The sequence below is a fragment of the Rhinoraja longicauda genome, chromosome 34 (assembly GCF_053455715.1).
Source record: "Rhinoraja longicauda isolate Sanriku21f chromosome 34, sRhiLon1.1, whole genome shotgun sequence".
Classification (NCBI taxonomy): domain Eukaryota; kingdom Metazoa; phylum Chordata; class Chondrichthyes; order Rajiformes; family Arhynchobatidae; genus Rhinoraja; species Rhinoraja longicauda.
Genome location: NC_135986.1, coordinates 21,348,420 through 21,374,364, shown reverse-complemented (window position 1 = coordinate 21,374,364; position 25,945 = coordinate 21,348,420). Strand labels below are relative to the sequence as shown.

Here is a 25,945-nt window from a genome sequence, read left to right as displayed (position 1 = left end):
GAGAGAGAGAGGGAGAGAAGAGAGGGAGAGAAGAGAGGGAGAGAAGAGAGGGAGAGAAGAGAGGGGGGGAAGAGAGAAAAGGGGGAGAGGGAGAGGGAGAAGGAGAGGGGGAGGGAGAAGGAGAGGGGGGAAAGAGAGAGAGAGGGAGAGAAGAGAGGGAGAGAAGAGAGGGAGAGAAGAGAGGGGGGAAGAGAGAAAAGGGGAGAGGGAGAGGGAGAAGGAGAGGGGGAGGGAGAAGGAGAGGGGGGAAAGAGAGAGAGAGGGAGAAGAGAGGGAGAGAAGAGAGGGAGAGGGAGATGGAGAGAAGAGAGGGGGGGAAGAGGGAGGGAAGAGGGAGAGGGGGAGAGAAGAGAGGAAGAGAGAGAGAGAGAGGGAGAGAGAGAGGGAGAGGGAGAGGGAGAGGGAGAGGGAGAGGGAGAGGGAGAGGGAGAGGGAGAGGGAGAGGGAGAGGGAGAGGGAGAGGGAGAGGGAGAGGGAGAGGGAGAGGGAGAGGGAGAGGGAGAGGGAGAGGGAGAGGGAGAGGGAGAGAGAGAGAGAGGGAGAGGGAGAGAGAGAGAGAGAGGGAGAGAGGGAGAGAGACATACATTTAAAATAAATAGCAGGGGTCAGCTGCTCTGCAGGAATACAATCTTTCTGGGTCAAAGCGCTGCAGGAACAGCGAGTGCAAATGTCACGGGGGGGGGGGGGGGGAACGGCAAGTCTTCAGGTTTGCCGCTCTTGGTCCTAAAGCCGGAGGCGTCTGAGGGGAATTGGAGATCTACTGTTCTGCTGGCTCGATCTGCAGGGACTTCCCTTGCAAAAGGCTTGCTCTGCAAAATGCTCGCACAAAGGCTTTTGAGAACGGTTCGCTGAATCCTACAGTTTGAAGTGAGTCGCGTCGGCGGTGTAAAATCACGGTGTGGGCAGAGGAACATAGTGGACCGCCAGCTCCTCTTCTCCCCTATCTTGCCCCCCCCCCATCCCACTGTGAGAGCCCAGTGGTGTTAATGCGTTTGATTCTCGGCAAAGGCAAAAATGGAGGGGGGGAGGGGGCAGTTTTATCCCTGCCCCCCCACAGAGTTGAAGGCAGACACAAAATGCCGGAGTAACTCAGCGGGTCTGGAGGGAAGGAATGTGTGACGTTTCGGGTCGAGACCCTTCGAAGAAGGTGAAGGAGCAGCAAATCCAACGGTCGACACAAAATGCTGGAGTAACTCAGCGGGTCAGGCAGCATCAGGCCGTGTCCTCTCCCGAGATGCTGCCCGGCCCGCTGAGTTACTCCGCCATTTTGTGTCTACCTTTCGATTTAAACCAGCATCTGCAGGTTGGTTTTTTCCCTCCCCCCCCCTATGCAAATCCAACGGACCTGATGGGAGAAGGTTGCTGCCATTTGAAAGGTGGGCAGTAGGAATGACCTGCTGGATTCTCCACACAGGGTCCCTGCTCTGGCAACTGAGTGAAGCTTCTCAGTCACGGCCCACACTGACTGTTCCACACACATCCTTAGCCACGACCGCGTGCCCCATGTACAGTGCCCCTCCCTTCGCGGGCAGCCAGCTGAACGCCCGGTGAGATAATCATTTCTGTTCGGCCAACACGCGCTTGGAATCAAACAGCAGCTCCAGCTGCAAATGCAGAAAGATGATTAGTTAGGAACGGTAATAAATAAGACGCGGCCTCTCGTCGAGACTGGGGAGGCGGAGCGGAATGCTTCAAAGTCCTTTTTCTACGTCTGCGGGGTGGAATAGAAGGTGTGGTAGTAGCTGGGGCCTTGGGTGTTGTCTCGGGCGAAGAGCAGGGGGGCCGTGGAGGCTTGGGTCGACCCCTCGTACCACGTGGGCTCACTGTTACGCCTCTCGTTCCCGTACCAGCCGTTCCGCTGCAGGCTGCCCGACAAACTGCGAACAGAGGGGGGGGGAAAGATAAACCCACGGACAGTCACCATCTGCTCGATATCAGTTGCAGAGTCTTCCAGCGAGGAAACATAGAAACATAGAAAATAGGTGCAGGAGTAGGTCATTCGGCCCTTCGAGCCAGCACCGACATGTTTCTATGTCTATGTTTCTAATAGAGTCCCAGCCTGCTCAACCTCTCCCTATAGCTCAGGCCTTCGAGCCTAGGGTTGCCAACTATATCACTCCCAAATACGGGACAAGACGACGTCACCGCCCCGTGCCCCACGTGACCTCACCCAGCCGGCGGCCACCTGCTCCCGCTCCGCCAATGGCGGCCGCCCGGGATGGGAGGCGGGTTGCTACGGAAACCTACGTCAGGCGAACGCACTCGGCCCTGCTCGCCGAACACACTCCGTTATCCTACACTGTCCCGTGGGCCTACAGCGCCCCCCGGGCCTAATACAGGGCAAGGGCGGTCCCGTACGGGACAATAGACAATAGACAATAGGTGCAGGAGGAGGCCATTCGGCCCTTCGAGCCAGCACTGCCATTCAATGTGATCATGGCTGATCACTCTCAATCAGTACCCCGTTCCTGCCCTCTCCCCATACCCCCTGACTCTGCTATCCTTAAGAGCTCTATCTAGCTCTCTCTTGAATGCATTCAGAGAATTGGCCTCCACTGCCTTCTGAGGCAGAGAATTCCACAGATTCACAACTCTCTGACTGAAAAAGTTTTTCCTCATCTCAGTTCTAAATGGCCTAGCCCTTATTCTTAAACTGTGTGGCCCCTGGTTCTGGACTCCCCCGACATTGGGAACATGTTTCCTGCCTCTAACGTGTCCAACCCCTTAATAATCTTATACGTTTTGATAAGATCCCCTCTCATCCTTCTAAATTCCAGTGTATACAAGCCCAGTCGCTCCAGTCTTTCAACATATGACAGTCCCGCCATTCCGGGAATTAACCCAGTAAACCTACGCTGCACGCCCTCAATAGCAAGAATATCCTTCCTCAAATTTGGGGACCAAAACTGCACACAGTACTCCAGGTGCGGTCTCACAAACCAATTTAGCCCAAAATACGGGATGTCCCGGCTAATACGGGACAGTTGGCAACCCTATTCGAGTCCTGGCACGATTCTTGTATTCTATTGTCTAGTTCTACTGTCAACCTTCGTTCCCGGTCACGAGAAACAGTACAGTAGAAATAGAACGGACATGTGTGTGTATTTTATTCTTACAATCGTAAGTTCATCACCGTTGTACTAATTTTTGCAGAGGATGGCGAATCTCTGAGATTCTCTACCCTGAGGGGCTGTGCAGGCTGGATCATTGGGGATACTTAATTGGACACAGAGTACACGGTGGCGCAGCGGCAGAGTTGCCGCCTTACAGCGAATGCAGCGCCGGAGACCCGGGTTCGATCCCGTCTACGGGCGCCGTCTGTACGGAGTTTGCACGTTCTCCCCGTGACCTGCGCGGGTTTTCTCCGAGTGCAGGCTCGAAGGGCCGAATGGCCTACTCCTGCACCTTTTTTCTATGTTTCAATGTAAGGCTATCAATGGATATATTCAAGGCGGAGATAGATAGATTCTCGATTAGTGCGGGTGTCAGGGGTTATGGGGAGAAGGCAGGAGAATGGGGTTGGGTGGGAGAGATAGATCAGCCACGATTGAATGGCGGAGTAGACTCGATGGGCCGAATGGCCTAATTCTGCTCCTATCAATTATGAAAAATTCAATTAAAAGGGGGGAAGAGGGGAAATTAGTAAAAGAAACGGCGTGATCGTCGTACCTGCCCTGTTCGCTCTGAGCCCCTGGAGCCCACAAAGAGTCATCACCTTCAAACTGACGGGGGTTGTCAAAGAAATACGATCGAGGTGCAAAGCTCTGACCGTTTATTATTCCAGTGCCAGCCTAAGGAATGGAGCAACAGTCAGGCACGGAAATATCACGACACGCTTCACATTAAAAAATCAATTTCAACGTCTTCATTTTTAAATACCCGCATAACGTAGTTAGGGTGGCACGTTGGCGCAGCGGTAGAGTTGCTGCCTCACAGCGCCAGAGGCCCGGGTTCCATCCTGACTACGGGTGTTATCATATCATATCATCTATATACAGCCGGAAACAGGCCTTTTCGGCCCACCAAGTCCGTGCCGCCCAGTGATCCCCGCACACTAACACTATCCTACACCCACTAGGGACAATTTTTACATTTACCCAGCCAATTAACCTACATACCTGTACGTCTTTGGAGTGTGGGAGGAAACCGAAGATCTCGGAGAAAACCCACGCAGGTCACGGGGAGAACGTACAAACTCCTTACAGTGCAGCACCCGTAGTCAGGATCGAACCTGAGTCTCCGGCGCTGCATTCGCTGTAAAGCAACAACTCTACCGTGCTGCCCCACAGAGTTTGCACTGTACAGAGAAGGCAGTGGAGGCCAATTCTCTGAATGCATTCAAGAGAGAGCTAGATAGAGCTCTTAAGGATAGCGGAGTCAGGGGGTACGGTGCACAGGACAGTGCAGGGGAATGATACATTAAGTATAGTCCGAGGGTCACCAAAGAGGCAGATAGTAGTTCAGGACTGCTCTCTGGTTGTGGTGGGGTGGTTCAGTTGCCTGATAACAACTGCCCCTGAATCTGGAGGAGTGCGTTTACACGCTTCTACACCTTTTGCCTCGCTCCTGTGGTTTATGGACTTGTGAACCCAGCATCACCCCAGTGAGAGGAACATGAGGATGAGGGGTTGCGAGAGCGTTAGATAGAGCTCTAGGGGCTAGCGGAATCGAGGGATCTGGGGAGAAGGCAGGCACGGGTTACTGATTGTGGATGATCAGCCATGATCACAATGAATGGCGGTGCTGGCTTCGAAGGGCCAAATGGCCTCCTCCTGCACCTATTTTCTATGTTTCTACAAGACCAAGTGGACCCGTTGGGCCCAAACCTCTCCTGCATTGGTGCAGCACCCTCTCCTCCCCTCCCCTTTCCTCCCCTCTCCCCCCTCTCCCACTCCATCCCCTCAACCCCCCTTATCCTCTCTCCTCCCCCCCTCCCTCCCTCTCCCTCCCCCTCCCACTCCATCCCCCTCAACCCCCCCTTATCCTCTCTCCTCCCCCCCTCCCTCCCTCTCCTTCTCCCTCCCACTCCATCCCCCTCAACCCCCCTTATCCTCTCTCCTCCCCCCCTCCCTCCCTCTCCCTCCATCCCTCTCAACCCCCCTTATCCTCTCTCCTCCCCCCCTCCCTCTCCTTCTCCCTCCCACTCCATCCCCCTCAACCCCCCCTCATCCTCTCTCCTCCCCCCCTACCTCCCTCTCCTTCTCCCTCCCACTCAACCCCCCTCCTCCCCCTCCTCCCTAGGAGATAGATTTAAACTTTAAAATGTGAATAACGTTAAAAATATAACACCGATTTCAATGAAACTTCTTCCATTAGCACCAAAGGGGACGACGGTGAGTAAGGTGGGCCGAAAATTGTCGCGCTATCGTGTACCGTTTTGGCTGTAGTTCAGGAACAAACAAACGAGAGTTTTAGTATATGGATGTTTCTATGACTCACCAGGTCCTGCGTCGGTCTCCGGACACGGAAGAATAAAACCAGCACGGCCGTCGGCAACAGTTCCCAGAAGAAGAGGACGCAACCGAACACGAGGTAGCCTTGGTCACCGAGACTCGACATGAGATCAGCCTGCAGAGGGAGTCCAAGCACACGAGATAAATCCCTTCCACAGACCGCGGGCTGAATCGACGTGTAATGGCAACGTCAGTCTTTTTCCAGTAAACTCTTTTCTAATTGAAAGACTGGAGCGACTAGGCTTGTGTACACTGGAATTTAGAAGGATGAGAGGGGATCTTATCGAAACGTATATGATTATTAAGGGGTTGGACACGTTAGAGGCAGGAAACATGTTCCCAATGTTGGGGGAGTCCAGAACCAGGGGCCACACACAGTTGAAGAATAAGGGGTAGGCCATTTAGAACTGAGATGAGGATAAACTTTTTCAGTCAGAGAGTTGTGAATCTGTGGAATTCTCTGCCTCAGAAGGCAGTGGAGGCCAATTCTCTGAATGCATTCAAGAGAGAGCTAGATAGAGCTCTTAAGGATAGCGGAGTCAGGGGGTATGGGGAGAGGGCAGGAACGGGGTACTGATTGTGAATGATCAGCCATGATCACATCTATTGTCTATTGAAAAGGCCTGTTTCCGTGCTGCATCTCTAAATGGCCTACCCCTTATTCTTAAACTGTGGCCCCTGGTTCTGGACTCCCCCAACATTGGGAACATGTTTCCTGCCTCTAACGTGTCCAACCCCTTAATAATCTTACATGTTTCGATAAGATCCCCTCTCATCCTTCTAAATTCCACTGTATACAAACCTAGCCGCTCCAGTCTTTCAACATACGACAGTCCCGCCATTCTGGGAATTAACTAGTAAACCTATGCTGCACGCCCTCAATAGCAAGAATATCCTTCCTCAAATTTGGAGACCAAAACTGCACACAGTACTCCAGGTGCAGTTTCACTAAGGCCCTGTACAACTGCAGAAGGACCTCTTTGCTCCTATACTCAACTCCTCTTGTTATGAAGGCCATTGGCTTTCTTCACTGCCTGCTGTACCTGCATGCTTCCATTCAGTGACTGATGCACTAGGACACCCAGATCTTGTTGTATGTCCCCTTTTCCCCTTTTCGGTCCATGCCGACCAGCGATACCTGCACATTAACACTATCCTATACCCAAATTTTTTAACATTTACCAAGCCAATTAACCTACAAACCTGCACGTCTTTGGAGTGCGGGAGGAAACCGAAGATCTCGGAGAGTAAACCCGCACGGTTCACGGGGAGAACGTACAAACTCCGTACAGACAGCGCCCGCAGTCGGGATCGACTAACCCGGGTCTCCGGCGCTGCATTCGCTGCAAGGCAGCAACTCTACCGCTGCGCCACCTTAAAACCCCCAAATGTTCTGAGCTCGCAGTTACCTGGTCAGAAACATTGTACCAGCTGTAATCAAAGGTGTCCACATGGGTGGCAGGAGAACGCGTCACAGCAACTAGGTTGTAACAGGCTCTGCTGGCGTACAGCAGGATCACCAATCCTCCCACAGCGGTGGTCTGGTATACCGAGGTTCCCTGCACATTAAAACAAAACACAAAAACTCTTTCTTAAAATTGAACAGTTGTTCCAAACTACCTTCCATCACAGTGAGGTATGTGGTGGAATCATCCTCCAACATTTCCGTCACCTACAACGGGACCCCACCACTGGCCACATCTTCCCATCTCCACCCCTTTCTGCGTTCCGCAGAGACCGTTCCCTCCGTAACTCCCTGGTCCACTCGTCCCTTCCCACCCAAACCGCCCCCTTCCCCGGGCACTTTCCCCTGCAACCGCAGGAGATGCAACACCTGTCCCATTACCCCCCCCCCTCGACTCCATCCAAGATCACCTCGCCTTTCCAGGTGAGGCAGAGGCTCACCTGCACCTCCTCCAACCTCATCTATTGCATCCCCTGCTCTAGATGTCAACCTCTACATCGGCGAGACCAAGCGCAGGCTCGGTGATCATTTCGCTCAACACCTCCGACCAGTCCGTCTCAACCAACCTGATCTCCCGGTGGCTCAGCACTTCAACTCCCCCTCCCACTCCCAGTCTGACCTTCCTGTCCTGGGCCTCCTCCATTGTCAGAGTGAGGCCCAGCGCATATTTTGCTTGGGGCAGCTTACACCCCAGCGGTATGAACATTAACTTCTCCCACTTCAGGTAGCCCCTGCTTCCCCTCGCACTCCCCTCCTCCTTCCCAGTTCTCCCACTAGTGTTCCCGTCTCCGTCTACACCCTATCTTTGTCCTGCCCCCCTCCCCTGACATCAGTCTGAATCAGTAGGAAAATAACTGCGGACGTTGCTACAAATCGAAGGTATCGCAAAATGCTGGAGTAACCCAGCGGGTCAGGCAGCATCTCAGGGGAGACGGAATGGGCGACGTTTCAGCCTGAAGAAGGGTCTCGACCCGAAACGTCACCCATTCCTTCTCTCCTGAGATGCTGCCTGACCTGCTGAGTTGCTGCAGCATTTTGCGTCGACCTACATACCCGCACGTCTTTGGAGTGTGGGAGGAAACCGAAGATCTCGGAGAAAACCCACGCAGGTCACGGGGAGAACGTGCAAGCTCCGTACAGGCAGCGCCCTGGTCTCCGGCGCTACAGGGCAGCAGCTCGACCGCCGCGCCACCAGTATTATTGTATGTATGGTACCCAGTCATTTTTTTCTCCACATGAAGCTTGGAGTGAACAGTGAATACAAATGATAAACATAGAAAATAGGTGCAGGAGTAGGCCATTCGGTCCTTCGAGCCTGCACCGCCATTCAATATGATCATGGCTGATCATCCAACTCAGTATCCCGTACCTGCCTTCTCTCCATACCCCCTGATCCCTTTAGCCACAAGGGCCACATCTAACTCCCTCTTAAATATAGCCAATGAACTGGTCTCAACTACCATCTGTGGCAGAGAATTCCACAGACTCACCACTCTCTGTGTGAAAAAAAAACGTTCTCATCTCGGTCCTAAAAGACTTCCCCCTTATCCTTAAACTGTGACCCCTTGTTCTGGACTTCCCCGACATCGGGAACAATCTTCCCGCATCTAGCCTGTCCAACCCCTTAAGAATTTTGTACGTTTCTATAAGATCCCCCCTCAGTCTTCTAAATTCCAGCGAGTACAAGCCGAGTCTATCCAGTCTTTCTTCATATGAAAGTCCTGCCATCCCAGGGATCAATCTGGTGAACCTTCTCTGTACTCCCTCTGTGGCAAGAATGTCTTTCCTCGCGCGGTAGTTTACCTTGGATTCCAAGTAGATGTTGGTGGAGGGTGACGTTTTGGCGATGATATAAAGGCAGGCTGCCAGAGTAACGGCGCAGACGACAAACAGCGAGTCGTTGATGATCACCCGCACTAGGACAATGACTTTGGTCTCCTCGTGCTGGATCTTCACCAGCAAGGCACAGGTTAAATTGACCACAAGAAAAACCAGGCTCGCCACCAGCAAAGCCAAACGTATTGGGAGCCTGAAACACAAATGTTCGTCCGAGTTACGAGGTAAGCTGGGGGGGGGGGGGAAAGAAGCGTTCATACGCGAGAGGAGCAGAATTAGGCCATTCAATAGACAATAGACAATAGGTGCAGGAGGAGGCCATTCGGCCCTTCGAGCCAGCACCGCCATTCTGATCATTCTCATTCATGGCTGATCATTCTCAATCAGTACCCCGTTCCTGCCTTCTCCCCGTACCCCCTGACTCCGCTATCCTTAAGAGCTCTATCTAGCTCTCTCTTGAATGCATTCAGAGAATTGGCCTCCACTGCCTTCTGAGGCAGAGAATTCCACAGATTCACAACTCTCTGACTGAAAAGGTTTTTCCTCATCTCAGTTCTAAATGGCCTACCCCTTATTCTTAAACTGTGTGGCCCCTGGTTCTGGACTCCCCCAACATTGGGAACATGTTTCCTGCCTCTAAAGTGTCCAACCCCTTAATAATCTTATACGTTTCGATAAGATCTCCATCAAGTGGGCGGTCTCGGTGGCGCTGCGGTAGAGTTGCCGCCTTACAGCGAATGCAGCGCCGGAGACCCGGGTTCGATCCCGACTACGGGCGCTGTCTGTACGGAGTTTGTACGTTCTCCCCGTGGGTTTTCTCCGAGATCTTCGGTTTCCTCCCACACTCCAAAGACGTGCAGGTTTGTAGGTTAATTGACTGGGTAAATGTAAAAATTGTCCCGTGGGTGTAGGATAGTGTTAATGTGTGGGGATCGCTGGTCGGCGCGGACCCGGTGGGCCGAAAGGGCCTGTTTCCGCGCTGTATCTCTAAGCTAAACTAAAGTCTACCCAGCCACTCAATCGCGGCTGATCTATCTTGAGTAAGGAGGAACTGCAGATGCTGGTTTATACCGAAGATAGACAACAAAATGCTGGGGTAACTCAGCGGGACAGGCAGCTTCTCTGGACAAAAGGAAGGGGTGATGTTTCCGGTTGAGACCCTTCTTCAGACTGAGCGTCAGGGGAGAGGGAGACGCAGAGGACAATCAGTCTGAAGAAAGGTCCCGAACCAAAATGTCGCCATCAGTGTGATATCATGAGTGATAGGAGCGGAATTAGGCCACTCGGCCCATCAGGCCTACTCCACCATTCAATCATGGCTGATCTATCTCTCCCTCCTAACCCCATTCCAGACAATAGGTGCAGGAGTAGGCCATTCGGCCCTTCGAGCCAGCACCGCCATTCAATGTGATCATGGCTGATCATCCACAATCAGTACCCCGTTCCGGCCCTCTCCCCGTACCCCTCTCCTGCTTTCTTCCCCTTAATTCTTTAAGGGGGTAAGGCAACAGCTCCACCTATAAGAAACAGACTTCCTTGCCTGGGATGTGACGAGGTGGCGAGGCGGTGGGAAGGGGGGAAAGGCCCGTTGGCAAAGATTGTGCTACATGAGCCAGCCGGGTTTCACGGGCAGAGAGCAGGTGGCAGAACGGGCAGAGAACGGAAGAGAAAAGTCACCGACAGATGGCACCAGCAGCACGGGTACTAACCTATATACTAAAACTCTCGTTTGTTAGCTTGTTTGTGACTGAACTTCAGCCAAAACGGTACACGATAGCGCGACACTTTTAGGCCCACCTTACTCGCCATCGTTCCTTTAGTGATAATGCAAGTCGTTTTATTGAAATCGGTCTTATATTTTTAAAGTTATTCACATTTTTAAGTTTAAAAGGAGGGGAGGGGGAGGGAGGGGTGAAGGGGGGGTTGGGGGAGATGGGAGAGGGGGTTGAGGAGAGAGGGAGAACAGGGTGCTGTACCAATGCAGGAGAGGTTTTATAATGTGGATAAATGTGAGGTTATCCACTTTGGCGGCAAGAACAGGAAAGCCTGAACAGTATTACCTGAATGGTGGCCAATTGGGAAAAGGGGAGATGCAACGTGACCTGGGTGTCATGGTACACCAGTCATTGAAAGCAAGCGTGCAGGTGCAGCAGGCAGTGAAGAAAGCGAATGGTATGTTAGCATTCATAGCGAGGGGATTTGAGTATAGGAGCAGGGAGGTTCTGCTGCAGTTGTACATGGCCTTGGTGAGACCGCACCTGGAGTATTGTGTACAGTTTTGGTCTCCTAATCTGAGGAAAGACATTCTAGCCTTAGAGGGAGTACAGAGAAGGTTCACCAGATTGATCCCTGGGATGGCAGGACTTTCATATGAAGAAAGACTGGATAGACTAGGCTTATACTCGCTGGAATTTAGAAGACTGAGGGGGGATCTTATTGAAACATATAAAATTCTTAAGGGGTTGGAGAGGCTAGATGCGGGAAGATTGTTCCCGATGTTGGGGAAGTCCAGAACCAGGGGTCACAGCTTAAGGATAAGGGGGAAGTCTTTTAGGACCGAGATGAGAAAACATTTCTTTACACAGAGTGGTGAATCTGTGGAATTCTCTGCCACAGAAGGTAGTTGAGGCCAGTTCATTGGCTATATTTAAGAGGGAGTTAGATGTGGCCCTTATGGCTAGAGGGATCAGGGGGTATGGAGAGAAGGCAGGTACGGGATACTGAGCTGGATGATCAGCCATGATCATATTGAGTGGCAGTGCAGGCTCGAAGGGCCGAATGGCCTACTCCTGCACCTATTTTCTATGTTTCTATGTTTGGGCCCACTTGGTCTAGTACTTAATCACATCACCAGTAACTGAATATGGATGTGAGGAGAGAGCGAGTGGAAACGGCTCCATTAATGCAAGGTTCTGAAGGCAAGACAATCTTACGGTCTCATCACTCACGGTTTGCAAGACCCTGGTGACATTTAATGGAAGGTAGGCACAAAATGCTGGAGTAACTCGGCGGGTCGGGCAGCATCTCGGGAGAGAAGGAACGGGTGACGTTTCGGGTCGAGACCCTTCTTCAGACTTCAGTCCAAACTGAAGTCTGGGCCCAAACCTCTCCTGCATTGGTGCAGCACCCTGTCCTCCCCCACTCCCCTCTCTCCTTAACCCCCCCCCCCTCCCCTCTACCCACTCCACCCTTCCCCCGTCCTTCCCTCCTCTCCTCCCCCTCCCCTCCTTTTAAACTTTAAAATGTGAATAACTTTAAAAATATAATAATAATAATAATAATGCATTTTATTTATATAGCGCTTTTCATATACTCAAAGACGCTTTACAGAGATTTAGAGAACATAGGGAAATTAATAAATAGATAAATAAGTAAATAAATAAACGAACAGAGAAAGGAGACAGAAGGTGAGGTGACCTTCAGTGGTTGAAGGCAGTGCTGAACAGGTGAGACTTCAGCGATGTTTTGAATGTGGTGAGTGTGGAGGAGTCTCTAACGTTTTGGGGTAGTGAGTTCCATAGGGTGGGAGCAGCGATGGAGAAAGCCCTGTCCCCCCAGGATCTGAGTTTGGTCCGGGTGTGGGGGATAGGAGGTTGGCAGCAGCAGAGCGGAGGGTGCAGGTGGGAGTGTGCCTGTGGAGGAGGTCGGTCAGGTAGGATGGGGCCAGGTTATGGAGGGCTTTGTAGGTTATGAGGAGGATTTTGTACTGGATAAGACCGATGTCAGGGACCTCCCCCTCGACCTTACCGCCATGGGTGATCTGACCATGGTCTCACTCTCAGGATAGCTCTCAGGGTCTCAGGACCACACAAGCTTCCCCACCATGACAAGGTGGGGAACCCAATCACTGGGTTGCAAGCTGACTGCCATTTACAGTACTGGGGCTGCTGTGTATTTTGCTGTCTTTAGGTTATCCGCCAAGCTAACTGGTGGTGGCAAAAAGTAGTGGACACAGCCCTGTCCATCATGCCTACTGACCTCCCCACCGGGACTGTCGTACATTGAAAGACTGGAGCGACTAGGCTTGTATACACTGGAATTTAGAAGGATGAGAGGAGATCTTATCGAAACGTATAAGATTATTAAGGGGTTGGACACGTTAGAGGCAGGAAACATGTTCCCAATGTTGGGGGAGTCCAGAACCAGGGGCCACACAGTTTAAGAATAAGGGGTAGGCCATTTAGAACTGAGATGAGGAAAAACCTTTTCAGTCAGAGAGTTGTGAATCTGTGGAATTCTCCGCCTCAGAAGGCAGTGGAGGCCGATTCTCTGAATGCATTCAAGAGAGAGCTAGATAGAGCTCTTAAGGATAGCGGAGTCAGGGGGTATGGGGAGAAGGCAGGAACGGGGTACTGATTGAGAATGATCAGCCATGATCACATTGAATGGCGGTGCTGGCTCGAAGGGCCGAATGGCCTCCTCCTGCACCTGTTGTCTGTTGACCCGAAACGTCGCCCGTTCCTTCTCTCCAGAGACGCTGACGGGGAGTCTGTCCCGCTGAGTTACCCCGGCATTTTGTGTCTATCTTTCGAGAGAGCTGGCAGCGTCGAGCCAACATTAATCAGGCCGGCACTGGCAATCTCACCGTTCCAGCTGGTGTGCGAAATGGAAATGTCACCGCGTCTCTGAGGGGAATGAGCTGAGCCCGAGATTGGCGTGCGCGCACACACACAGGGACTGACACGCAGCCGCCAAGACTGACAGGCATGTCACCAGGGCCACACACACGCTGACAGTGATGGGCGCACGGAGAGGCAGTCACACACAGAAACACGAAAAGGCGCAACAATAGATTATGCTCCCTGTAACGAGAACAGCTAGCTTTTATTTCCACGAGGGCTGGAATACAACAACAGGGGCGTGAGACTGAGGCTCTCTCTCTCTGCTGGTCAGGCGGCATTTGGAGTATCGCGAGCAATGTTGGCCCTGGGAAAGGGCCCTAGGAGGTTGACAAGAATGATAGACAATAGACAACAGGTGCAGGAGGCGGCCATTCGGCCCTTCGAGCCAGCACCGCCATTCAATGTGATCATGGCTGATCTCAATGCTATTGAGGGCGTGCAGCGTAGGTTCACCAGGTTAATTCCCGGAATGGCGGGACTGTCATAATATGTTGAAAGACTGGAGCGACTGGGCTTGTATACACTGGAATTTAGAAGGATGAGAGGGGATCTTATCGAAACGTATAAGACTATTAAGGGGTTGGACACGTTAGAGGCAGGAAACATGTTCCCAATGTTGGGGGAGTCCAGAACAAGGGGCCACAGTTTAAGAATAAGGGGTAGGCCATTTAGAACTGAGATGAGGAAAAACCTTTTCAGTCAGAGTTGTAAATCTGTGGAATTCTCTGCCTCAGAAGGCAGTGGAGGCCAGTTCTCTGAATGCATTCAAGAGAGAGCTTGATAGACAATAGACAATAGGTGCAGGAGGAGGCCATTCGGCCCTTTGAGCCAGCACCGCCATTCAATGTGATCATGGCTGATCATTCTCAATCAGTACCCCGTTCCTGCCTTCTCCCCATACCCCCTGACTCCGCTATCCTTAAGAGCTCTATCCAGCTCTCTCTTGAATGCTCTATAGAGCTCTTAAGGATAGCGGAGTCAGGGGGTATGGGGAGAGGGCAGGAACGGGGTACTGATTGAGAATGATCAGCCATGATCACATTGAATGGCGGTGCTGGCTCAAAGGGCCGAATGGCCTCCTCCTGCACCTATTGTCTATTGTCTATGCCAGGAAAGAGAGTTAACATATAACTGATCAGTCTGAAGGAGGGTCTCGACCCGAAACGTCACCCATTCCTTCTCTCCGGAGACGCTGCCTGACCCGCTGAGTAAATCCGGCATTTTGTGTCGACCTTCAATTTGAACCAGCGCCTGCCGTTATTTTCCAGACATATGATGAACGTTTTACGGCACCAGGCATGTACTCGCTGGAGTTTAGAAGGGGTGATCCTTGAAAGGATTTTAACATGCATGCAAGACTGATAAATGGCACAAAGAAAAATCTCCCTCCTGGAGAAGTCTCAAGTGTAATAAATTTCAGTCAGATTTAGAGCATTGTGTTCAGTTCTGGGCACCGTGTTATAGGAAAGATGTTGTCAAGCTGGAAAGGGTACAGAGAAGATTTACGAGGATATTGCCAGCACTCGAGGATCTGAGCTACAGGGAGAGGTTGAGTAAGCTGGGATTCCATTCCTCGGAACGCAGGAGGATAAGTTGTATAAAATCACGAGGGGAATAGATTAGGTAGACGCACAGAGTCTCTTGCCCAGAGTATGTGAATTGAAAACAAGAGGACATGGGTTTAAGGTGAAGGGGAAAAGATTAAATGGGAATCTGAGGGGTGACTTTTTCACACCAAGGTTGGTGCGTGTATGGAATGAGTTGCCAGAGGAGGTAGTAGTGGCAGGGACTATAGAAACACAGAAAATAGGTGCAGGAGTAGGCCATTCGGCCCTTCGAGCCTGCACCGCCATTCAATATGATCATGGCTGATCATCCAACTCTGTATCCTGTACCTGCCTTCTCTCCATACCCCCTGATCCCTTTAGCCACAAGGGCCACATCTAACTCCCTCTTAAATATAGCCAATGAACTGGTCTCAACTACCTTATGTGGCAAAGAATTCCACAGATTCACCACTCTCTGTGTGAAAAAAAACGTTCTCATCTCGGTCCTAAAAGACTTCCCCCTTATCGTTAAACTGTGACCCCTTGTTCTGGACTTATTGCGATGTTTCAGAAACAATTAGACAGGTACATGGATAGGACAGATTTGGGGGGGATATGGGTCAAACGCGGGCAGGTGGGACAAGTGAAGCTGGGACATTTTGGCCGGTGTGGACAAGTTGGGCCAAAGGGCCTGTTTCCACACTGTATCACTCCATGTCCTCGTGGCGAGCCTGTGTTTTCTTAATGTTAATTGAGAAAATAACCAATTTCTTAATATTAATTGAGAAAATAATCATGTACAAAAAACAGAGGGGAGATAGATCATATCAGCAAGAAAAAGGCAGGTCTGGACTAGTCAAAGGGAGAGTAATTAGAAACCAATGATAATTCAGATAGATTTAGTAGAATACAAAAGAGGGCAGAGTCAGACCAGGAGCTTAAAAAACTCCCAACAGGGGAAAGGACAATTTTACTAAACCGTGAAATGACTCAGCAAAGTGGACGAGTTTCAGTTCAGTTTATTGACACGTAGACCGAGGTTAGGGATGTCAACTATCTCGCTCCCAAATACGGGACAAGGTGTCGTCACTGCCCCGTGCCCCACGTGACCTCACCTAGCCAGTGGCTACGCTCCCGCTCCACCAATGGCGGCTGCCCTGGGACGGCAGGCGGGTTGCTATGCAACCTCCATTAGGTGGCGCACGGGCCTCCGGGCCTACAGTGTCCGGAGCTAAAATGTCGGAAACCTAGAGGGTCAAGGGCAGTCACGGACGGGACAACCAAAATACGGGAAGTCCCGGCTAATACGGGACAGTTGGCAACCATAACTGAGGTACAGTGAAAAGCCTTTGTTGCCAAATGCTGGAGTAACTCAGCAGGTCAGGCAGCATCTCAGGAGAGAAGGAATGGGCGACGTTTTGGGACGAGACCCTTCAGAATGGGATTAATTTAATCATGCAACTGACGACCATTTTTTGTCAACGACAAGATCCAAACAGCTAATTATCATTACTGCAGTTACTAATTACAGCCAGAGCCATTATGACCTCATTTTACGGCCTACTTTCAGTTTTGCTAATAAGGAACTCGAGAGGCAGCCTCACCTAAATGGCAGAGTTCTCAAGCAGAACTGTGCACAGCCTTAGACATGCGGTGCTGAAACAGGAACTATTCCCCATCATCATCTATTTCTAATTCTGCACTTCCCGTTTATAAGATCTAAGACACAGGAGCAGAATTAACCCATCGAGTCTGCAGCGCCATTCAATCATAGTTGATCATCTGCTGTTCCAGATGTCAACTTCTCTACATCGGCGAGACCAAACGCAGACTCGGCGATCGTTTCGTTCAACACCTTCGTTCGGTCCGCCTTAACCAACCTGATCTCCCGGTGGCTCAGCACTTCAACTCCCCCTCCCACTCCCAGTCTGACCTTTCTGTCCTGGGCCTCCTCCATTGTCAGAGTGAGGCCCACCGCAAATTGGAGGAACAGCGCCTCATATTTCGCTTGGGCAGCGCACACCCCAACGGTACGAACATTGACTTCTCCAACTTCAGATAGTTCCTCTGTCCCTCTCTTTCCCCTCCCCCATCCCAGTTCTCCCACTGTCTTCTACTACATCCTGTCTTTGTCCCGCCCCCTCCCCTGACATCAGTCTGAAGCAGGGTCTCGACCCGAAACGTCACCCATTCCTTCTCTCCTGAGATGCTGCCTGACCCGCTGAGTTACTCCAGCATTTTGTGTCTACCTTCAATTTGAACCAGCATCTGCAGTTATATCCCTACACATCTATTTTCCCCTCTCAACCCCATTCTCCTGCCTTCTCCCCGTAACCTTTGACGCCCCTATGCATCAAGAACCTAATCAATCGCCGCTTTAAATATACCCAAAGACTTGGCCTCCACAGCCGTCAGTGGCATTGAATTCCACAGATTCACCACCCTCTGGCTGAAGAAATCCCTCCTCATCTCCATTCTAAAGGTACGTCCTCCCTTTCTGACGCTGCGGCCTCTGATCCTACACTCTCCCGCTATTGGAAATATCAAGTCGACACCTATTCAAAACAAAACCTATTCAAAAGTTTATCACAATAGATGCCGCACTTACAATTTTTTTGCCATCTCAGGGAAATACTTGGCTTTTGTCTTGAAAACAACCTGGAAGAGAAAGAGCATTTGGTTTTTCAAAGCGAGTTATAAACAACAGACAATAGACAATAGGTACATGCATCCAACTCCTACTACCTATTCCAGAGTCCATGTCACACTTACGATACAATACGATGGAACTTTATTTATCCCAGGAGGAAAATTGGTCTGCCAACAGTCAAAAAAACACAAGAAGATTCATGAAACATGAAATTAAACTTTGACAATAGACAATATGTGCAGGAGGAGGCCATTCGACCCTTCGTGCCAGCACCGCCACTCACTGTGATCATGGCTGATCTTCCACAATCAGTACCCCGTTCCTGCCTTCTCCCCATACCCCCTGACTCCGCTATCTTTAAGAGCTCTATCGAGCTCTCTCTTGAAAGCATCCTGAGAATTGGCCTCCACTGCCTTCTGAGGCAGAGAATTCCACAGATTCACAACTCTCTGGGTGAAAAAGCTTTTCCTCATCTCCGTTCTAAATGGCCTACCTCTTATTCTTAAACTGTGGCCCCTGGTTCTGGACTCCCCCAACATCGGGAACATGTTTCCTGCCTCTAGCTTGTCCAATCCTTTAATAATCTTATATGTTTCAATAAGATCCCCTCTCATCCTTCTAAATTCCAGTGTATACAAGCCTAGTCGCTCCATTCTTTAAATATATGACAGACCCGCCATCCCGGGAATTAACCTGGTGAACCTACGCTGCACTCCCTCAATACGTGTGTATCGAGTTTAAGTCTCAGACTGGTATTAACACAGGGGGAATGGGAGATATTTCCCTTACAAGATAGCCAACTCTCCATTTATATCAATAAACGAGGAATGGCTTTAATCTGATTACATCGGGAGCAGGAAAAGAGAGAATGGGTTTACCCAAGGGAAGACTAGATTTCCCAAGGAATCAGTCTGAAGAACAGTCCTGACCCTAACGTCATCTATCCATGTGTGGGAAGGAACAGCAGATGCTGGTTGAAACCGAAGATAGGCACAAAAATGCTGGAGTAACTCAACGGGACAGGCAGCATCTCTGGAGAGAACGGATGAGTGACGTTTCAGGTCGAGACCCTTCTTCAGTCTGAAAATCACGGGAAAGGGAAACGAGAGATATAGACGATGCAGAGAGATATGGAACAAATGAATGAGAGGAAAGAATGGAATTCTCTGCCTCAGAAGGCAGTGGAGGCCAATTCTCTGGATGCTTTCAACAGAGAGTTAGATAGAGCTCTTAAAGATAGCGGAGTCAGGGGATATGGGGAGAAGGCAGGAACGGGGTACTGATTGTGGATAATCAGCCATGATCACAGTGAATGGCGGTGCTGGCTCGAAGGGCCGAATGGCCTATTCCTGCACCTATTGTCTATTGAAAAATGTGCCAAAATGTAACAATGATAAAGGAAACAGGTCACCATCTATCCATGTTCTCTGGGGATGCTGCAAAACACTTGCTGAGTCAATGTGCGGCTGTTTTCAATCGCCAGAAAGATCCCACACTTCATTCCCCAAGTTTTAAGCTGGTCTCGGCACAGGACCCAATACTTCAAGGCAAAAAAAAAGGACATGCATCCAATTCCTACTACCTATTCCAGAGTCCATGTCACACTTACGATACAATACGATGGAACTTTATTTATCCCAGGAGGAAAATTGGTCTGCCAACAGTCAAAAAAACACAAGAAGATTCATGAAACATGAAACTAAACTTTGACAACAGACAATAGGTGCAAGAGGAGGCCATTCGGTCCTTCGAGCCAGCACCGCCATTCACTGTGATCATGGCTGATCATTCTCAATCAGTACCCCGTTCCTGCCTTCTCCCCATACCCCCTGACTCCGCTATCCTTAAGAGCTCTATCTAGCTCTCTCTTGAATGCATTCAGAGAATTGGCCTCCACTGCCTTCTGAGGCAGAGAGTTCCACAGATTCACAACTCTCTGACTGAAAACGTTTTCCCTCATCTCAGTTCTAAAAGGCCTACCCCTTATTCTTAAACTGTGGCCCCTTGTTTTGGACTCCCCCAACATTGGGAACATGTTTCCTGCCTCTAATGCCTGTTTCCGCTCTGTATCTCTAAATCTAAAAATCTAAATCACACACTGGGGACATTTTTTACATTTATACCGAGCCAATTAGCCGTCTTTGGAGTGTGGGAGGAAACCGAAGATCCCGGAGAAAATGCACGCAGATCACGGGGAGGACGTACAAATTCTGTACCTGTAGCCAGGATCGAACCCAGCTCTCTGGCGCTGTGAGGCAACAACTTTACCGCTGTGCCACTGCGCCGCCCCGATAGATGAACACAATATACCCCCAAAAAATGCTGTAACAACTTACAGGATTCATTACTGTCCTTCAGGGAAGGAATTCTGGCCTAAATGCCAGATCCACAGCAACATGATTGATTGTTAGACAAAGAAGGATACGCAGTGCAGGAGTAACTCAGCAGGTCAGGCAACATCTCAATAGACAACAGACAATAGACAATAGACAATAGGTGCAGGAGTAGGCCATTCGGCCCTTCGAGCCAGCACCACCATTCAATGTGATCATGGATGCTCATTCTCAATCAGTACCCCGTTCCTGCCTTCCCCCATACCCACTGACTCCGCTATCCTTAAGAGCTCTATCCAGCTCTCTCTTGAAAGCATTCAGAGAATTGGCCTCCACTGCCTTCTGAGGGAGGGAGGCAGAGAGTTGTAAATCTGTGGAATTCACTTCCACAGATTTACAACTCTCTGAGTGAAAAAGTTTTTCCTCATCTCCGTTCTAAATGGCCTACCTCTTATTCTTAAACTGTGTGGCCCCTGGTTCTGGACTCCCCCAACATTGGGAACACGTTTCCTGCCTCTAACGTGTCCACCCAACTCGAGAACTTGGGTGGGTGACGTTTCAGGTTGGGACCTTTCTTCAGGCTGAATGGGTAACGTTTCGAGTCTGGGCCCTTCTCCAGAAGAAAACATCACATGTCTGTGATCATGAGATGCTGCCTGACCCGCTGAGTTACTCCAGCAATGTTTTTGGTTGATTTTTAACTGTGTCCTAAAATAGCCGAGGAATAGTAAAATTTTCCATGCGTGCAATATTCACATGACACATATATATTTAAAAAAACAATGTCCAGTCACATATTTAACTGCCTTCTGTGGCATCTACAGACAATTGATTTCCATCACTGTATTTCTAACTATACAGAATGACTTTTAAAAGAATTTGGGATGTCCTGCAAAGTATTGTTTAAACCCAAATCTTTCAATGAATTAATAAAATTAGATGAATGAATCTTTCGATTAATTAATAAAATGAGATTTTAAATCGTTGATATGAAACGTTTTCATAACTTGTAGGAGCAGAATTAGGCCATTCGGCCCATCGAGTCCACTCCGCCATTCAACGTGGCTGATCTATCTCTCCCTCCTAACCCCATTCTCCAACCTTCTTCCAATAACCCTTAGAAGGATGAGAGGAGAACTTATCGAAACGTATAAGATTATTAAGGGGTTGGACACGTTAGAGGCAGGAAACATGTTCCCAATGTTGGGGGAGTCCAGAACCAGGGGCCACACAGTTTAAGAATAAGGGGTAGGCCATTTAGAACTGAGATGAGGAAAAACTTTTTCAGTCAGAGAGTTGTGAATCTGTGGAATATTCTGCCTCAGAAGGCAGTGGAGGCCAATTCTCTGAATGCATTCAAGAGAGAGCTGGATAGAGCTCTTAAGGATAGCGGAGTCAGGGGGTATGGGGAGAAGGCAGGAACGGGGTACTGATTGAGAATGATCAGCCATGATCACATTGAATGGCGGTACTGGCTCGAAGGGCCAAATGGCCTCCTCCTGCATCTATTGTCTATTGTCTATAACCCCTGACACCCGGATTAATCAAGAATCTATCAGTCTCTGCCTTAAAAATATCCAGTGACTTGGCCTCCACAGCCTTCGTGGCAATGAATTCCACAGATTCACCATCAAGGAAATTCCTCCTCATCTCCTTTTGTAAATGTACATCCTTTTATTCTGAGGCTGTGGCCTCTGTGCCTAGTGGAAACTCAGAAAACCAAGCTTTGGACTAAGAGAGCATAAATGGATCACAAATGTTAAACTCTGCCGTTGATCATCTGAAAAAAAGAAAGTTCCTCAATTCAAAGGCTGCCTTTAAACTATGCAAATATTCTCCAAAGGGAAATAATTATATTTACATAACATCTCTGAGAATCAAAGTGGGAGAGTCTAGGACTAGAGGTCGTAGCCTCAGAATTAAAGGACGTCCTTTTAGGAAGGAGATGAGGAGAAATTTCTTTAGCATCCTCTCCACATCCGCTCTGTCCAGGCCATTGCTTCCCGGTTCTGCTCAATAAAATAGCTATACACCGATCAGCCACAACATTATGACCACTGACAGGTGAAGTGAATAACATTGATTATCTTGTTACAATGGCACCTGTCAAGGGGTGGGATATATTAGGCAGCAAGTGAACAGTCAGTTCTTGAAGTTGATGTGTTGGATGCAGGAGAAAAGGGCAGGAGTAAAGACCTGAGCGACTTTGACAAGGGCCAAATTGTTATGGCCAGACGACTGGGTCAGAGCATCTCTGAAACGGCAAGGCTTGTGGGGTGCTCCCGGTCAGCAGTGGTGAGTACCGACCGACAGTGGTCCGAGGAGGGACAAACCACAAACCGGCGACAGGCAGGGTGCTGGGCGCCCAAGGCTCATCGATGCTCGAGGGCAACGAAGGCTATCCCGTCTGGTCCGAACCGACAGAAGGTCGACTGTGGCACAAGTCACAGAAAGTTTTGATGGTGGTCACGGGAGGAATGTGTCACAATACACAGTGCATTGCACCCTACTGTGTATGGGGCTGCACACGGAGAACCAACAGCATATTAGGCAGGTGGTCATAATGTTTTGGCTCATCAGGTCATAATGTTTTGGCCGATCAGTGTATATTTAACTGTGATTGCAATTGCCAACAGCAGCCTGCTTAGATTGTATTTACAACCAATTGCCCGACCTGGTTAGACAAATTTCAAAGAGAAAAAATGTCATTGTGGTCTCAGAAATAAGTGAGAGAGAGAGAAAAACATAGAAACGAGGAAAGTAGGCCATTCAGCCCTTCGAGCCAGCACCGCCATTCAATACGATCACGGCTGATCATCCAAAATCAGTACCCCGTTCCTGCTTTCTCCCCATATCCCTTGATTCCGTTAGCCCCTATCTAACTCTCTCTTGAAAACATCCATTGAATTGGCCCCCACTGCCTTCTGTGGCAGAGAATTCCACAGATTCACAACTCTCTGGGTGAAAACGTTTTTCCTCATCTCAGTCCAAAATGGCCGACCCCTTATTCGTAAACTGTGACCCCTGGTTCCGGACTTCCCCCCCCCCCCCCCCCCCAACATGGGGAACAAATTTTGTCCAAAAAACTTGTTTTTTGGATGACAAATAAAGATATCCTGAATCCTGAATTGTTCCCGCATTGAGCCTGGCCAATCCCATAAAGAATTTTTGATGTTTCTGTGTAAGATCTACGAGAGAGAGCTGGTCATATTCACTCACCTGAGCAAAGTACATGTTCATGAGACTGAGAGTGAAGAACTGCAGGCACACTGGGAAGCAATACAGCAACCAGAAAGAGAAGGGGTCCAGGGAGTTGGCCTTGATAATGTCCCGGAAGTAAAACGAGAAGAGCGTTGTCCTCAGGGCGGCCCACAGGAGGCACAGGAAGAGGAAGACGGTCTGGTAGCTGAACTTCTTGTGCTTGTAGTGCAACACCAGCCACAGCTGGACGTAGACCAGGAGGAAGAGGAGTCCGTAAAGTGCAGTGTAAACGATGGTGAGCCCCATGGTCACGGCTGGCGGCACGGCGGGCTGCAGGGGCTCTGGGCTCATCGTGCTCGGCCGAGAGACTGCTGCGGGCGCGCCCATCTGCAAGTCGAGTGCCATTGTCAATCCAAGCGCTGCCTCGAGCAAACGGCTTGAAGGAAAGAAAAGACCATCGCGTTCAACCTTTGACTATTTATTCATCGGCCAGCCAGTAGATAATAAGCAGATTGCAAAGGATTGTTGAAGAGGTGCACTAACTATATCTATCCCCACCTTACCTCGAACCAAGGTTAATGAACAACCTCGAGCTGCCGGGGTGGGCGGACTGCTGTTTTCTTTTAAAAATAGCGTAATTTGAACACGTGGGGGGGAAAAAGCGGGGAACGCAAGGGAAAAGAGGATAAAGAAAAGCAGAAAAAGATGCTGCAACTCTTTCATGGAAATGCAAGTTAAGGCATTAAGGGTGGGATTCGGATTAGTTTAGTTTAGAGATACAGCGCGGAAACAGGCCCTTTCGGCCCACCGGGTCCGCGCCGACCAGCGATCCCCGCACACATTAACACTATCCTACACACACTAGGGGCATTTTTTACATTTGCCAAGCCAATTAACCTACATACCCGCACGTCTTTGGAGTGTGGGAGGATACTGAAGATCTTGGAGAAAGCCCACGCAGGTCACGGGGAGAACGTACAAACTCCGTACAGACGGCGCCCGTAGTCGGGATGGAACCCGAGTCTCCGGCGCCTCGTTCGCTGCAAGGCGGCAACTCTACCGCTGCGCCACCGTGACCGCCCCCAAGTAAACCATTACTTGTTTCATTCTCTGTATAACAGAGTCAGGCGTTCACAGAGGAAGAGCATTCTTTTTTTAAACTGGCACCCACAACACTGTCTCGCTAGCAGAATTAACTGACGCCTTCAAAAGGGAGATAGACACAAAATGCTGGGGTAACTCAGCGGGACGGGCAGCATCTCTGGAGAGAAGGACTGGGTGACGTTTCGGGTCGAGACCCTTCTTCAGACTGATGTCAGGGGGGCGGGACAAAGGAAGGATATAGGTGGAGACGGGAAGACAGTGGGAGAACTGGGAAGGGGGAGGGGAAGAGAGGGACAGAGGAACTATCTAAAGTTGGAGAAGTCAATGTTCATACCACTGGGCTGCAAGCTGCCCAAGCAAAATATGAGGTGCTACTCCCCCTCCCACTCCCAGTCTGACCTTTCTGTCATGGGCCTCCTCCAGTCCCATAGTGAGGCCCACCGGAAATTGGAGGACAGCACCTCATATTTCGCCTGTGCAGCTTGCAGCCCAGTGGTATGAACATTGACTTCTCCAACTTTAGATAGTTCCTCTGTCCCTCTCTTCCCCTCCCCTTCCCAGATCTCCCTCTATCTTCCTGTCTCTACCCATATCCTTCCTTTGTCCCGCCCCCCCCTGACATCAGTCCGAAGAAGGGTCTCGACCCGAAACGTCACCCATTCCTTCTCTGCCGAGATGCTGCCTGACCCGCTGAGTTACTCCGGCATTTTGTGAATAGAGCTCCCCGTGTGATATCCTGAACAGTTCATAAAAGTAATGAGAAAAGCGGGTAGTTTAAAAAAAAAATTATACAAGTACCCAGGCGATTTCAGTTTAATTAGACCAGTCCCGGAATTCCTCGTGGAAAGCGGTTCAGGAGTGTCTGAAGGCTTGAGTGCGAACAGTGGAGGGTATACGGGAGAGAAGCCCCACTCAACTCCTTTCCTTACGTTCAGCTTCGACCAAACTCCATCAGGAACGGGACTCTCGGATTTCGCAACAGTGCAATTAAAAGCAGCGCATTAAAAGAAAAAAAACAAAAAAACAAATCTTCTTTGCAGTTTCTACTCTTCCCACCCGCCTTGGCCCCAGTAAAAGGAAGGTGAAATTGTTCCTTTGGTGGACTGCGTCAGCTTTAACAGTGCGTCATCTGGTCCCATCCTCGTGCTGGTGAGCAGGTCGAGCCAGGACTGGAATACTCCTCCTCCTGTTTTTGACAGCAGGAATCAGATGGATCTTCCCGGTGGCCCTCGGGGCTACTTGCCGTCTACCTGGAGTACACTCCCAGCGTAATTCAGCAGGGAGTCGTCGTCAGTAAAAGGCCGTTGGCCACACCACCCTTCTGCTGCCTAGAATACAATGAAGTAGAATACAATAAGGTATCAAATGAATCACTTCACCGTAAACCCAAAGTTCAGAACAGCAATAATCTGCAGCGGTAAAAACCCAAGGGAAACAAGCACTTTTAAACGGATGCATTTTATCAGTAATATAATATCGTGCAACACAGCATCGAGAACGTGTCGGGACAAAAGAAGACTGTGAGAATCGAAGGTAGACACAAAATGCTGGAGTAACTCAGCGGGTCAGGCAGCATCTCTGGAGAGAAGGAATGAATAGGTCTGTCTGAATGAATCAGTCTGAAGAAGGGCCTCGACCCGAAACGTCAACCATTCCTTCTCTCCCGAGATGTTGCCCGACCCGTGATGTTTGGTTATAGGATAAAAACGGTGTGATTTTTAGTTATAGGATAAG

The 25,945-nt window shown here is 49.9% G+C and overlaps 1 protein-coding gene across 1 annotated transcript in view; it reads right to left on the bottom strand.

Annotated features, from left to right (window-relative positions):
* Window positions 1–511: 511 nt before the first annotated feature.
* Window positions 512–25,945, bottom strand: part of LOC144609234 (G protein-coupled receptor 137Ba-like) — a 35,927-nt gene continuing 10,493 nt past the window's right edge. The window contains exons 2-9 of the mRNA XM_078427657.1: window positions 25,010–25,539; window positions 23,126–23,543; window positions 17,532–17,581; window positions 8,722–8,947; window positions 6,863–7,012; window positions 5,440–5,568; window positions 3,670–3,791; window positions 512–1,877 (exon numbers count right to left, since the gene is read on the bottom strand). Of these exons, the coding sequence (XP_078283783.1) occupies window positions 1,706–1,877; window positions 3,670–3,791; window positions 5,440–5,568; window positions 6,863–7,012; window positions 8,722–8,947; window positions 17,532–17,581; window positions 23,126–23,512 (1,236 nt within the window). The 5' untranslated portion in view covers window positions 23,513–23,543; window positions 25,010–25,539 and the 3' untranslated portion in view covers window positions 512–1,705. The remainder of the gene's footprint in view (window positions 1,878–3,669; window positions 3,792–5,439; window positions 5,569–6,862; window positions 7,013–8,721; window positions 8,948–17,531; window positions 17,582–23,125; window positions 23,544–25,009; window positions 25,540–25,945) is intronic.